The following is a 15,976-nucleotide window of genomic DNA, read 5'->3' on the forward strand; positions in this document are numbered from 1 at the left end:
ACGGGGGGTATGGTCACTAGTGTAACCAGGGGGTGAGGCCTCATTTAACACAGTAAATTCATCAGGCTTAAGCCATGTTTCAGTCAGGCCAATCACATCAAGATTATGATCAGTGATTAGTTCATTGACTATAACTGCCTTGGAAGTGAGGGATCTAACATTAAGTAACCCAATTTTGAGATGTGAGGTATCACAATCTCTTTCAATAATGGCAGGAATGGAGGAGGTCTTTATACTAGTGAGATTGCTAAAGCGAACACCGCCATCTTTAATTTTGCCCAACCTAGATCGAGGCACAGACACTGTCTCAATGGGGAAAGCTGAGCTGACTACACTGACTGTGCTAGTGGCAGACTCCACTAAGCTGGCAGGCTGGCTAACAGCCTGCTGCCTGGCCTGCACCCTATCTCATTGTGGAGCTAGTTGTGGAGCAGTTGAACTTTTCTTTATGTTTTGCCCCATAGCCTAAACACTGTTTTGGTTAAATAGCATACTGGCTGGTGCAAAATTCTATGTCCAGCAGTGGAGGCTGGTAGGAGGATGGGCTCATTGGAATGGAACAAATGGAACGCTATCAAACAGATCATACATATGGAAACCACATGTTTGACTCCGCTCCATGAATTCCATTCCAGCCATTACAATGAGCCTGTCCTCCTCTTGCTCCGCCCACCAGCCTCCACTGAAGCCCAGTTTGACCTGTTGGTGGTATAACTGCAGTGGGGGAAAAGCACAACAAAACATCATGACAGTGACAGGGCACAAAGTGTTCTCTCCAGTGAGAGTGTATTATTTGGATTAGGCCTAGACGTGAACAAAGTGGTCTGTCATTCTACATCCTTCCATTTCAGTTTACTATTGTCAGGACAAGTGGATCCTAACCTAACAATCCAGATTCACCTAGCCTATTCAAGAACAGCCAGTCGTTGGACAGTGTTTAATTTGGCTTGATTCAACTCGTGTCATCAATGCCTCCTCTCTCGCCCTTCCTCCTGTATGTTGCAGAGAGCAGACTGACTGAGCAGCTTAGCAGTGTTGATGGAGGATATGTGACTCTTTGTGAAAAGTGTCTGGGTGTTGTCAGGAAGAATCACTGGGCTGCTGCCTGGGCCTTTTGCCTGCCAGCTTCCTCAGTGTTCTCATCACCTTTGTAATCAGGCAGATTCAGTGTTTGAATCTTTGCCATTGTGGCAAAGACCGTGCTAAGACTATCATTACTTTTCACGGTGCCTCCTTTTAGAGGGAGGGAGTAAAACAAGCAAGGTGAAGAAAAATACTTCCTCATATTATTGACTTAAGATGTGTCTGTTGAACTTTAATGCTGAAGTTGTCGAACATCATTAGCCTAAGTTTACTATGTTTCACCATTTCCCTTACCCAGCCTCACTTTCCAGAAAACTCCAGCTTGTCATGTTATCTCAAATGCAAAGTCCCACCCAACAGTGGTCAGTTCTTGTGAATGCCATACAGGTTTCTTTTCATGTTTCTTTGTTTCTTTGTTTCCTTGTTGCTCAGGCCGCTAGTGAGAGAAACAGACCATGTCTCAGGACAAGAACAGCTACCCCGGGGTCATGGGGGAGAACAACCCCCTCCACAACAACGTGTACGGACCGCCCCAGCCCGGGTTCGGGATAGCCCCTCCCAACTACACCCCGGCTCCTGTGCAAGCTCCATACCCCGGCCAGCCTGCAGCCTATGGCCAGCCTACACCATACGATCAACCTGCACCCTATGGTCAACCTGCACCCTATGGTCAGCCCGGGTTTCCTCAGGGAGGCCCCGGGTTTGGACAGGGACCCTACCCTCAGATGCCCTATCCCCAGGGCCCCTACCCCACAGTGCCCTACCAGCAACCTGCACAGCCAGGGTTCCCTGGTGACCCCAACAGTGAGTAGACAGTAGTGGACATATAGCTGTGCTTGAGACATTTCACATGATTTATGTTTGGAAGAGAAGTCATATGGTGTCATGGCAAATCTAGGAAAAGGTTGCTCTCTAGACACTCTTTCTGGTTCTTCTGGGTTTACCTACATTCTATGCTTTAATGGCTATAAGATTGCAAAACTGTCCCAAGACCTGGGCTAACATGCACATTATTTCTACACTTAAATGTTTTGTAACACATCATTAATCCAAGTGGGCCAAACGCAATGTGCTCAGGTACAGTTAAATGAATTCTGTTACCAGTCTTCACTCCTGCTTATGTCAGTTTTCCATTTGAAAGGCAGGTTTGGAAATTCTTAAGGTCACTGTTTGGTTTTCCACTTAGATGGATGTATAATTACCCTGAGAAATTGCTGCCTGTGTCTTTCACTGTCCATCATCAACCTAGTGTGCTGAAGAAGCACACAGATCATCCTCCTGAGGTTAAACTGTCTCACTGACTGATCAACAACTATATAGAACTAACCCTGTTAATGACCCGTGTCAAAACAACACATACAATAGTCTCACAATCTACAAGCATTTGATTGCCAATAGTCTCACCCCTGTAGTGATTAAACCCATGGTTGCTATTTGGTCCTTATTGTTATTGTTGTTGTTGTCTGGGGTTTTCAGCTTCCGCGGGTGACGGTTACCATGGGGACGTGCCGCCATCTTACTACGACAACGAGGAGTTTACCAACTCTGGCTTTGAGGACAAGAGCATCCGACAGGCGTTTATCAGAAAGGTGAGACAGGAGAGAAGAGGGGACGGGACTGCATGAATGAGAACAGAATAACATGCTGTCAGTTGAGAGAATGGAGCTGATTGAATGGTTTGGTTTCAATCAGATCCTAGTTATTCAGATGTAAAAGCTTTTAGCTAAATCTGGTGCAAAAATGTAAATAAATAAATGGTGCAACGCATCACTTCTCACTTTTGAGAGGTACTGTATGTTTTTGCGGTACATTGTCCCTGTCCAAATAAACTTCATGAATAATACAATGATCTGCTATTCTTTTCATGCCTTTGACTATTATTCAAAATAAAGAAATTCCCTAACAAATCTAACCAGCAATGTTTCAACTTTAATTTCAATAGCCAATGTTGACTGACACTTTGTCATAGTTATTGAAAATCTTTCTTGAGACAGTCCTATAACATCTGTCTGTCCAACTTTCTCCACCTCCTCCTAGGTGTTCCTGGTGCTGACCGTTCAGCTTATGGTCACCTTCTCCTTCGTGGCCGTCTTTACCTTTGTGGACGATGCCAAATTGTTTGTGCGGCGTAACCCCTGGACGTACTACGTGTCCTACGCCATCTTCTTTGTGTCTCTCATCACCCTCAGCTGCTGTGGAGAGTTCCGGCGCAAACACCCCTGGAACCTGATAGCATTGGTACAGCCCCACCCTGACTCTGGCTGCATGCTAAATGGAACCCTATTCCCTATGTAGTGTTCTATTTTAAAAGTAGTGCACTATGTAGGGAATAGGGTGCTAGTAGTGCACTACATAGGGAATAGTGTGCCATTTGGGACGTAGACTCTTTCTTTTAACCTCTAATAGATGCATTGTCTAATGTATCAACCCTATGTATCTGTTAATGTTTCAGGTCTTGGTTTGGGACAATGTTGCTGGAATTGGGTAGATATTGATATTAGAGTAGAGTTGCAAATATAAGATAGATATTGTCACGTTTTATAAAACCGTGAGAAATCAACAAAGCGATGAAACACAGATTAGATTGATTAAAGGTGCACTATGCAGAAAGCACTCTGCCATTTCCTGGTTGCTAAAATTCTAATAGTTTGCCTAATTTCAGTTTCTATATGGAAAAAAATAAGCAAATATAGTGTAGAGATTCATTGTACCATCTGAACCGCTTTGACATGTATTTTCCATAACCCAAAATATTGTATTTTCAGCAGTTTGAAGCTGGTGTACAAAACCGAAAACTAAACTTAAAAACTGGAAGCATAGAAATAGTGTACATAGAACAGATCTACCACTTCATAGACTTGCTTTCAATGAGAATTACAGATCTATAACTCACATTTGTAAGTGAATTTTGTCTGGTCGCCCAAAAAGTTACATATTGTGGCTTTAAATACAATTGATGACCTGATTTGTCTCTATATATTAGTTATATAACATTCTGAGAGGGATGTGTTGTGTTTGTAATACTGACGTTGTCTGCCCGCAGTCCATCCTGACCCTGAGTTTGTCCTACATGGTGGGGATGATCGCCAGCTTCTACGACACGGAGACTGTCATCATGGCTGTGGGCATCACCGCTGTGGTCTGCTTCACCGTGGTCCTCTTCTCACTACAGGTCAGTAGTGCACACAGGCATGACTGCGTATATCACACACACACACACACACACACACACACTCCATCCTCAACTCCCACCTTGCTGTCAGTGTCACACTTACGGTTTTGCAAACCATGATATTATGGAGTCTTTTTCTGCCTCCATGGCCTTTGTTTCAGTTTCACTATTACGAGCACTTACTATTACATACTGTCACTATTACATACTGTCACTATTACTATCACATACTGTTACTGTCACTATCACTATTACATACTGTCACTATTACTATCACATACTGTTACTGTCACTATTACTATCACATACTGTTACTGTCACTATCACTATTACATACTGTCACTATTACTATCACATACTGTTACTGTCACTATTACTATCACATACTGTTACTGTCACTATCACTATTACATACTGTCACTATTACATACTGTCACTATTACTATCACATACTGTTACTGTCACTATCACTATTACATACTGTCACTATTACTATCACATACTGTTACTGTCACTATTACTATCACATACTGTCACTATCACATACTGTTACTGTCACTATTACTATCACATACTGTTACTGTCACTATCACTATTACATACTGTCACTATTACTATTACATACTGTCACTAGTATTATCACATACTATTACTGTCACTATTACATACTGTCACTATTACTATCACATACTATTACTGTCACTATTACATACTGTCACTATTACTATCACATACTGTTACTGTCACTATTACATACTGTCACTATTACTATCACATACTGTTACTGTCACTATTACATACTGTTACTATTACATACTATTACTGTCACTTACTATTACATACTGTAACTTACTATCACATACTATTACTGTCACTATTACATACTGTCACTATTACTATCACATACTATTACTGTCACTATTACTATCACAAACTATTACTGTCACTTACTATTACTGTCACTTACATACTGTAACTTACTATCACATACTATTACTGTCACTATGACATACTGTCACTACTATCACGTACTATTAATTGTCACTATTACTATCACAAACTATTAGTGTCACTTACTATTGCTATCACTGACTTACTGTCACTATTACATACTGTAACATACTATTACTATCACATACTATTACTGTCACTATTACTATTACTGCCACTATTACTGTCACTATTACATACTGTAACATACTATTACTATCACATACTATTACTGTCACTATTACATACTGTCACTATTACTATCACATACTATTACTGTCACTATTACATACTGTCACTATTACTATCACTTACTATCATGTACTATTACTGCCACTATTACTGTCACTATTACATACTGTCACTTACTATTACTATCACCCACTATTACTGTCACTATTACATACTGTAACATACTGTCACTATTACATACTGTAACATACTATTACTATCACTTATTGTCAATATTACTGAGACGATTACATACTGTCACTATTACTATCACAAACTAATACTATGACGTACTATTACTGTCACTATTACATACTGTAACATACTGTCACTATTACATACTGTCACTATTACTATCACGAACTATTACTGTCACTATTACTATCACATACTATTACTATCACATACTATTACTGTCACTATCACTATTACATACTGTCACTATTACATACTGTCACTATTACTATCACATACTATTACTATCACGTACTATTACTGTCACTATTACATACTGTCACTAGTACTATCACGTACTATTACTGCCACTATTGCATACTGTCACTATTACTATCACATACTATTACTATCACATACTATTACTGCCACTATTACATACTGTCACTATCACGTACTATTACTGCCACTATTACTGTCACTATTACATACTGTCACTATTACTATCACATACTATTACTGTCACTGTCACTATTACATACTGTCACTATTACTATCACATACTATTACTATCACGTACTATTACTGTCACTATTACATACTGTCACTAGTACTATCACGTACTATTACTGTCACTATTACATACTGTCACTATTACTATCACATACTGTTACTGTCACTATTACATACTGTAACATACTGCCACTATTACTGTCACTATTACATACTGTCACTATTACATACTGTCACTATTACATACTGTAACATACTGCCACTATTACTGTCACTTTACATACTGTCACTATTACTGTCACATACTATTACTATCACTATTACATACTGTCACTATTATTATCACGTACTATTACTGTCACTATTACATACTGTCACTATTACATACTGTCACTATTACTGTCACATACTATCACTATTACATACTGTCACTATTACTATTACATACTGTCACTATTACTGTCACTATTACATACTGTCACATACTATTACTGTCACTATTACATACTGTCACTATTACTATCACATACTATTACTGTCACAATTACATACTGTCACAATTACATACTGTCACTATTACTATCACTTACTATTACATACTGTCACTTACATACTGTCACTATTACTATCACATACTATTACTCTCACTATTACATACTGTCACTATTACTATCACATACTATTACTCTCACTATTACATACTGTCACAATTACATACTGTCACTATTACTATCACTTACTATTACATACTGTCACTTACATACTGTCACTATTACTATCACGTACTATTACTGTCACTATTACATACTGTCACTATTACTGTCACATACTATCACTATTACATACTGTCACTTACTATTACATACTGTCACTATTACTGTCACTATTACATACTGTCACATACTATTACTGTCACTATTACATACTGTCACTATTACTATCACATACTATTACTGTCACAATTACATACTGTCACAATTACATACTGTCACTATTACTATCACTTACTATTACATACTGTCACTATTACTATCACTTACTATTACATACTGTCACTTACATACTGTCACTATTACTATCACATACTATTACTCTCACTATTACATACTGTCACTTACATACTGTCACTATTACTATCACATACTATTACTGTCACTATCACTTACTATCGCTATTACATAATGTCACTATCACTGTTACATACTGTCACTATTACTATCACATACTATGGCATAGCCTTGAGAATTGAGGAATGTTTGGGGGCTTTAACCTCAACTCCCTCTTGGGACAATAACAATCCTTGACAATCCCTCATTTCTCTGTTTTCTCCCCTAATCCAGAGCAAGTATGACTTCACTTCCTGCCGCGGCGTTCTGTTCGTGTGTTTGATCGTCCTGCTGCTCTTCTCCATCCTCTGCATCTTCATCCGCCACAGGATCCTCCACATCGTCTACGCCTCCCTGGGAGCTCTGCTCTTCACCTGCGTAAGTAGAGGAACTCGCCTGCATTTTAATGACGTATTGCATTTATATGGCACTTTTCAGGGCTTCATGTTTTAAGGGGGGCACTCGCCTCATCCACGCCACTGTGTGACCTGTGAAAGTGTACTAAGTAAACGTGGCATGGTTGACTATCAGGACAAATTTTAGTATAAAGGGTGTGTTGTTTACTAGGGATGTCTGTCATTATAATCAATGTTATCATGCATATGGGATGGTTGCTAAATGACAGGGTTGTGGCAGGGCCATACCAAGGATGTGTATATAGACCATGTCTTCAACACAGCGCTGCCTTTCTTGTGTGTATGTAAGTCATTGGGCTATACCCATTGAGCTCTAACAGAATCAAATCTCAGCGGGACAGCAATTGACTGAGTCCAACTGTGTGGCCATGTGACCGGATTATCACGCAGATGCTGGTGGCCTCAGGTTTTCCACCTCTGTCTGAGCCCAGTCTGCTCTCCCTGCAAACTGGGATAATTTCATCTTTTCATGTGGAAAAGTGAGAAGGAAACAAAAAAATGTATAAAAAACATGGTTACATTTTGGAAACTCTAAAGGTGGAAAAACGACCTTGCTGATGCGATCAGTCAGTTATGGGCACTAGTCAGACTCACCAAAAGTGTTGTGCCCAAAGCTCTCATTCACCTTTAAACAAGGCAGTAAAAAGAGAGGGAAGCATGTTAGTGAGGATGGAGGGAGAGAGGGATGGGGGAGAGGGCAGCTTGTTAGTGAGGATGTAGGGCGAGAGGGAGAGAGGGATGGGGAGAGAGGGAGAGAGGGATGGGGGTGGAGCAGCGTGTTAGTGAGGATGGGGGAGAGGGCAGCGTGTTAGTGAGGATAGGAGAGAGGGCAGCGTGTTAGTGAGGATGAGAGAGAGGGGGATGGGGGTGGAGCAGCGTGTTAGTGAGGATGGGGGAGAGGGCAGCGTGTTAGTGAGGATGGGAGAGAGGGCAGCGTGTTAGTGAGGATGGGGAGAGGGCAGCGTGTTAGTGAGGATGGGAGAGAGGGCAGCGTGTTAGTGAGGATGGGAGAGAGGGCAGCGTGTTAGTGAGGATGGGAGAGAGGGCAGCGTGTTAGTGAGGATGGGGAGAGAGGGAGAGAGGGATGGGGAGAGAGGGATGGGGAGAGAGCAGCGTGTTACTGAGGATGGGGTGGGGCAGCGTGTTAGTGAGGATGAGAGAGAGCAGCGTGTTAGTGAGGATGAGAGAGCAGCGTGTTAGTGAGGATGAGAGAGCAGCGTGTTAGTGAGGATGAGAGAGAGCAGCGTGTTAGTGAGGATGGGAGAGAGGGCAGCGTGGTAGTGAGGATGGGAGAGAGGGCAGCGTGTTAGTGAGGATGGGAGAGAGGGCAGTGTGGTAGTGAGGATGGGAGAGAGGGATGGGGGAGAGAGCAGCGTGTTAGCGAGGATGGGGGAGAGAGCAGCGTGTTAGCGAGGATGGGGGAGAGGGCAGCGTGTTAGCGAGGATGGGGGAGAGGGCAGCGTGTTAGCGAGGATGGGGGAGAGGGCAGCGTGTTAGCGAGGATGGGGGAGAGGGCAGCGTGTTAGCGAGGATGGGGGAGAGGGCAGCGTGTTAGCGAGGATGGGGGTGGGGCAGCGTGTTAGCGAGGATGGGGGAGAGGCAGCGTGTTAGCGAGGATGGGGGTGGGGCAGCGTGTTAGCGAGGATGGGAGAGGGGCAGCGTGTTAGCGAGGATGGGGGAGAGCAGCGTGTTAGCGAGGATGGGGGAGAGCAGCGTGTTAGCGAGGATGGGGGAGAGGGCAGCGTGTTAGCGAGGATGGGGGAGAGGGAGAGAGGGATGGGGAGAGAGGGCAGCGTGTTAGCGAGGATGGGGAGAGGGCAGCGTGTTAGCGAGGATGGGGGTGGGGCAGCGTGTTAGCGAGGATGGGGGAGAGAGCAGCGTGTTAGCGAGGATGGGGAGAGGGCAGCGTGTTAGCGAGGATGGGGGTGGGGCAGCGTGTTAGCGAGGATGGGGGTGGGGCAGCGTGTTAGCGAGGATGGGGGTGGGGCAGCGTGTTAGCGAGGATGGGGGTGGGGCAGCGTGTTAGCGAGGATGGGGGTGGGGCAGCGTGTTAGCGAGGATGGGGGTGGGGCAGCGTGTTAGCGAGGATGGGGGTGGGGCAGCGTGTTAGCGAGGATGGGGGTGGGGCAGCGTGTTAGCGAGGATGGGGGTGGGGCAGCGTGTTAGCGAGGATGGGGGTGGGGCAGCGTGGTAGCGAGGATGGAGAGAGGGCAGCGTGGTAGCGAGGATGGGAGAGAGGGATGGGGGAGAGAGCAGCGTGTTAGCGAGGATGGGGGAGAGGGCAGCGTGTTAGCGAGGATGGGGTGGAGCAGCGTGTTAGCGAGGATGGGGGAGAGGGCAGCGTGTTAGCGAGGATGGGGGAGAGGGCAGCGTGTTAGCGAGGATGGGGGAGAGGGCAACGTGTTAGCGAGGATGGGGGAGAGGGCAGCGTGTTAGCGAGGATGGGGGAGAGGGCAGCGTGTTAGCGAGGATGGGGGAGAGGGAGAGAGGGATGGGGAGAGAGGGCAGCGTGTTAGCGAGGATGGGGGAGAGGGCAGCGTGTTAGCGAGGATGGGGGAGAGGGCAGCGTGTTAGCGAGGATGGGGTGGAGCAGCGTGTTAGCGAGGATGGGAGAGAGGGCAGCGTGGTAGCGAGGATGGAGAGAGGGCAGCGTGGTAGTGAGGATGGGAGAGAGGGATGGGGGAGAGAGCAGCGTGTTAGCGAGGATGGGGGAGAGGGCAGCGTGTTAGCGAGGATGGGGGAGAGGGCAGCGTGTTAGCGAGGATGGGGGAGAGGGCAGCGTTTTAGCGAGGATGGGGTGGAGCAGCGTGTTAGCGAGGATGGGGGAGAGGGCAGCGTGTTAGCGAGGATGGGGGAGAGGGCAGCGTGTTAGCGAGGATGGGGGAGAGGGCAGCGTGTTAGCGAGGATGGGGGTGGGGCAGCGTGTTAGCGAGGATGGGGGTGGGGCAGCGTGTTAGCGAGGATGGGGGTGGGGCAGCGTGTTAGCGAGGATGGGGTGGAGCAGCGTGTTAGCGAGGATGGGGGCGGAGCAGCGTGTTAGCGAGGATGGGGGCGGAGCAGCGTGTTAGCGAGGATGGGGGCGGGGCAGCGTGTTAGCGAGGATGGGGGCGGGGCAGCGTGTTAGCGAGGATGGGGGCGGGGCAGCGTGTTAGCGAGGATGGGGGCGGGGCAGCGTGTTAGCGAGGATGGGGTGGAGCAGCGTGTTAGCGAGGATGGGGTGGAGCAGCGTGTTAGCGAGGATGGGGTGGAGCAGCGTGTTAGCGAGGATGGGGTGGAGCAGCGTGTTAGCGAGGATGGGGTGGGGCAGCGTGTTAGCGAGGATGGGGTGGGGCAGCGTGTTAGTGGGGGTGGGGCAGCGTGTTAGCGAGGATGGGGGAGAGGGCAGCGCGTTAGCGAGGATGGGGGAGAGGGCAGCGCGTTAGCGAGGATGGGGGAGAGGGCAGCGTGTTAGCGAGGATGGGGGTGGGGCAGCGTGTTAGCGAGGATGGGGGTGGGGCAGCGTGTTAGCGAGGATGGGAGAGAGGGCAGCGTGTTAGCGAGGATGGGAGAGAGGGCAGCGTGGTAGCGAGGATGAGAGAGAGGGATGGGGGAGAGAGCAGCGTGTTAGCGAGGATGGGGGAGAGAGCAGCGTGTTAGCGAGGATGGGGGAGAGGGCAGCGTGTTAGCGAGGATGGGGGAGAGGGCAGCGTGTTAGCGAGGATGGGGGACAGGGCAGCGTGTTAGCGAGGATGGGGTGGAGCAGCGTGTTAGCGAGGATGGGGTGGAGCAGCGTGTTAGCGAGGATGGGGTGGGGCAGCGTGTTAGCGAGGATGGGGGTGGGGCAGCGTGTTGGTGGGGGTGGGGCAGCGTGTTAGCGGGGGTGGGGGAGAGGGCAGCGTGTTAGCGAGGATGGGGGAGAGGGCAGCGTGTTAGCGAGGATGGGGGAGAGGGCAGCGTGTTAGCGAGGATGGGGGAGAGGGCAGCGTGTTAGCGAGGATGGGGGAGAGGGCAGCGTGTTAGCGAGGATGGGGGAGAGGGCAGCGCGTTAGCGAGGATGGGGGAGAGGGCAGCGCGTTAGCGAGGATGGGGGAGAGGGCAGCGCGTTAGCGAGGATGGGGGTGGGGCAGCGCGTTAGTGAGGATGGGGGTGGGGCAGCGCGTTAGCGAGGATGGGGGTGGGGCAGCGTGTTAGCGAGGATGGGGGTGGGGCAGCGTGTTAGCGAGGATGGGGGTGGGGCAGCGTGTTAGCGAGGATGGGGGTGGGGCAGCGTGTTAGCGAGGATGGGGGTGGAGCAGCGAGGATGGGGGTGGAGCAGCGTGTTAGTGGGGGTGGGGCAGCGTGCTAGCGAGGATGGGGTGGGGCAGCGTGTTAGCGAGGATGGGGGTGGGGCAGCGTGTTAGCGAGGATGGGGGAGAGGGCAGCGTGTTAGCGAGGATGGGGGAGAGGGCAGCGTGTTAGCGAGGATGGGGAGAGGGCAGCGTGTTAGCGAGGATGGGGGAGGGCAGCGTGTTAGCGAGGATGGGGGAGGGCAGCGTGTTAGCGAGGATGGGGGAGAGCAGCGTGTTAGCGAGGATGGGGGAGAGGGCAGCGTGTTGGCGAGGATGGGGGAGAGGGAGAGAGGGATGGGGAGAGAGGGCAGCGTGTTAGCGAGGATGGGGAGAGGGCAGCGTGTTAGCGAGGATGGGGGTGGGGCAGCGTGTTAGCGAGGATGGGGGAGAGGGCAGCGTGTTAGCGAGGATGGGGGAGAGGGCAGCGTGTTAGCGAGGATGGGGAGAGGGCAGCGTGTTAGCGAGGATGGGGGTGGGGCAGCGTGTTAGCGAGGATGGGGGTGGGGCAGCGTGTTAGCGAGGATGGGGGTGGGGCAGCGTGTTAGCGAGGATGGGGGTGGGGCAGCGTGTTAGCGAGGATGGGGGTGGGGCAGCGTGTTAGCGAGGATGGGGGTGGGGCAGCGTGTTAGCGAGGATGGGGGTGGAGCAGCGAGGATGGGGGTGGAGCAGCGTGTTAGTGGGGGTGGGGCAGCGTGTTAGTGGGGGTGGGGCAGCGTGCTAGCGAGGATGGGGTGGGGCAGCGTGTTAGCGAGGATGGGGGTGGGGCAGCGTGTTAGCGAGGATGGGGGAGAGGGCAGCGTGTTAGCGAGGATGGGGGAGAGGGCAGCGTGTTAGCGAGGATGGGGGAGAGGGCAGCGTGTTAGCGAGGATGGGGAGAGGGCAGCGTGTTAGCGAGGATGGGGGAGGGCAGCGTGTTAGCGAGGATGGGGGAGAGCAGCGTGTTAGCGAGGATGGGGGAGAGGGCAGCGTGTTAGCGAGGATGGGGGAGAGGGAGAGAGGGATGGGGAGAGAGGGCAGCGTGTTAGCGAGGATGGGGAGAGGGCAGCGTGTTAGCGAGGATGTGGGAGAGGGCAGCGTGTTAGCGAGGATGGGGAGAGGGCAGCGTGTTAGCGAGGATGGGGGTGGGGCAGCGTGTTAGCGAGGATGGGGGTGGGGCAGCGTGTTAGCGAGGATGGGGGTGGGGCAGCGTGTTAGCGAGGATGGGGGTGGGGCAGCGTGTTAGCGAGGATGGGGGTGGGGCAGCGTGTTAGCGAGGATGGGGGTGGGGCAGCGTGTTAGCGAGGATGGGGGTGGAGCAGCGTGTTAGCGAGGATGGGGGTGGAGCAGCGTGTTAGTGGGGGTGGGGCAGCGTGTTAGTGGGGGTGGGGCAGCGTGTTAGCGAGGATGGGGTGGGGCAGCGTGTTAGCGAGGATGGGGGTGGGGCAGCGTGTTAGCGAGGATGGGGGTGGGGCAGCGTGTTAGCGAGGATGGGAGAGAGGGCAGCGTGTTAGTGAGGATGGGAGAGAGGGCAGCGTGTTAGTGAGGATGGGGGTGGGGCAGCGTGTTAGCGAGGATGGGGGTGGGGCAGCGTGTTAGCGAGGATGGGGGTGGGGCAGCGTGTTAGCGAGGATGGGGGTGGGGCAGCGTGTTAGCGAGGATGGGGGTGGGGCAGCGTGTTAGCGAGGATGGGGGTGGAGCAGCGTGTTAGCGAGGATGGGGGCGGAGCAGCGTGTTAGTGGGGGTGGGGCAGCGTGTTAGTGGTGGTGGGGCAGCGTGTTAGCGAGGATGGGGGTGGGGCAGCGTGTTAGCGAGGATGGGGGTGGGGCAGCGTGTTAGTGAGGATGGGAGAGAGGGCAGCGTGTTAGTGAGGATGGGAGAGAGGGCAGCGTGTTAGTGAGGATGGGGGTGGGGCAGCGTGTTAGTGAGGATGGGGGTGGGGCAGCGTGTTAGTGGGGGTGGGGCAGCGTGTTAGTGGGGGTGGGGCAGCGTGTTAGTGGGGGTGGGGCAGCGTGTTAGTGAGGATCGGGTGGAGCAGCGTTTTAGCGAGGATCGGGTGGAGCAGCGTTTTAGCGAGGATGGGGGAGAGGGCAGCGTGTTAGCGAGGATGGGGGAGAGGGCAGCGTGTTAGCGAGGATGGGGTGGAGCAGCGTGTTAGCGAGGATGGGGGAGAGGGCAGCGTGTTAGCGAGGATGGGGGAGAGGGCAGCGTGTTAGCGAGGATGGGGGAGAGGGCAGCGTGTTAGCGAGGATGGGGGTGGAGCAGCGTGTTAGTGGGGGTGGGGCAGCGTGTTAGTGGGGGTGGGGCAGCGTGTTAGCGAGGATGGGGTGGGGCAGCGTGTTAGCGAGGATGGGGGTGGGGCAGCGTGTTAGCGAGGATGGGGGTGGGGCAGCGTGTTAGTGAGGATGGGAGAGAGGGCAGCGTGTTAGTGAGGATGGGAGAGAGGGCAGCGTGTTAGTGAGGATGGGGGTGGGGCAGCGTGTTAGTGAGGATGGGGGTGGGGCAGCGTGTTAGTGGGGGTGGGGCAGCGTGTTAGTGGGGGTGGGGCAGCGTGTTAGTGGGGGTGGGGCAGCGTGTTAGTGAGGATCGGGTGGAGCAGCGTTTTAGCGAGGATGGGGGAGAGGGCAGCGTGTTAGCGAGGATGGGGGAGAGGGCAGCGTGTTAGCGAGGATGGGGTGGAGCAGCGTGTTAGCGAGGATGGGGGAGAGGGCAGCGTGTTAGCGAGGATGGGGGAGAGGGCAGCGTGTTAGCGAGGATGGGGGAGAGGGCAGCGTGTTAGCGAGGATGGGGGAGAGGGCAGCGTGTTAGCGAGGATGGGTGAGAGGGCAGCGTGTTAGCGAGAATGGGGGAGAGGGCAGCGTGTTAGCGAGGATGGGGGAGAGGGCAGCGTGTTAGCGAGGATGGGGAGAGGGCAGCGTGTTAGCGAGGATGGGGTGGGGCAGCGTGTTAGCGAGGATGGGGGTGGGGCAGCGTGTTAGCGAGGATGGGGGTGGGGCAGCGTGTTAGTGAGGATGGGAGAGAGGGCAGCGTGTTAGTGAGGATGGGAGAGAGGGCAGCGTGTTAGTGAGGATGGGGGTGGGGCAGCGTGTTAGTGAGGATGGGGGTGGGGCAGCGTGTTAGTGGGGTTGGGGCAGCGTGTTAGTGGGGGTGGGGCATCGTGTTAGTGGGGGTGGGGCAGCGTGTTAGTGAGGATCGGGTGGAGCAGCGTTTTAGCGAGGATGGGGGAGAGGGCAGCGTGTTAGCGAGGATGGGGGAGAGGGCAGCGTGTTAGCGAGGATGGGGTGGAGCAGCGTGTTAGCGAGGATGGGGGAGAGGGCAGCGTGTTAGCGAGGATGGGGGAGAGGGCAGCGTGTTAGCGAGGATGGGGGAGAGGGCAGCGTGTTAGCGAGGATGGGGGAGAGGGCAGCGTGTTAGCGAGGATGGGGGAGAGGGCAGCGTGTTAGCGAGAATGGGGGAGAGGGCAGCGTGTTAGCGAGGATGGGGAGAGGGCAGCGTGTTAGCGAGTATAGGGGAGAGCAGCGTGTTAGCGAGGATGGGGGAGAGCAGCGTGTTAGCGAGAATGGGGGAGAGGGCAGCGTGTTAGCGATGATGGGGGAGAGGGAGAGAGGGATGGGGAGAGAGGGCAGCGTGTTAGCGAGGATGGGGAGAGGGGCAGCGTGTTAGTGAGGATGTGGGAGAGGGCAGCGTGTTAGTGAGGATGGGGGAGAGGGCAGCGTGTTAGTGAGGATGGGGGAGAGGGCAGCGTGTTAGCGAGGATGGGGGAGAGGGAGAGAGGGATGGGGAGAGAGGGCAGCGTGTTAGCGAGGATGGGGAGAGGGCAGCGTGTTAGCGAGGATGTGGGAGAGGGCAGCGTGTTAGCGAGAATGGGGGTGGGGCAGCGTGTTAGCGAGGATGGGGGTGGGGCAGCGTGTTAGCGAGGATGGGGTGGAGCAGCGTGTTAGCGAGGATGGGGTGGAGCAGCGTGTTAGCAAGGATGGGGGTGGGGCAGCGTGTTAGTGGGGGTGGGGC

The 15,976-nt window shown here is 51.6% G+C and overlaps 1 protein-coding gene across 2 annotated transcripts in view; it reads left to right on the top strand.

Moving 5' to 3' along the window:
• Positions 1–15,976, top strand: part of LOC106570485 (protein lifeguard 1) — a 37,275-nt gene that overhangs the window by 15,384 nt on the left and 5,915 nt on the right. For both annotated transcript variants that reach the window (XM_045694899.2, XM_014142886.3), the window contains 5 exons: positions 1,516–1,887; positions 2,560–2,672; positions 3,121–3,321; positions 4,127–4,255; positions 7,504–7,647. In XM_045694899.2, the coding sequence (XP_045550855.1) occupies positions 1,539–1,887; positions 2,560–2,672; positions 3,121–3,321; positions 4,127–4,255; positions 7,504–7,647 (936 nt within the window). In that variant the 5' untranslated portion in view covers positions 1,516–1,538. The remainder of the gene's footprint in view (positions 1–1,515; positions 1,888–2,559; positions 2,673–3,120; positions 3,322–4,126; positions 4,256–7,503; positions 7,648–15,976) is intronic.

The sequence above is a fragment of the Salmo salar genome, chromosome 14 (genome assembly GCF_965601325.2).
Source record: "Salmo salar chromosome 14, fSalSal1, whole genome shotgun sequence".
Taxonomy (NCBI): domain Eukaryota; kingdom Metazoa; phylum Chordata; class Actinopteri; order Salmoniformes; family Salmonidae; genus Salmo; species Salmo salar.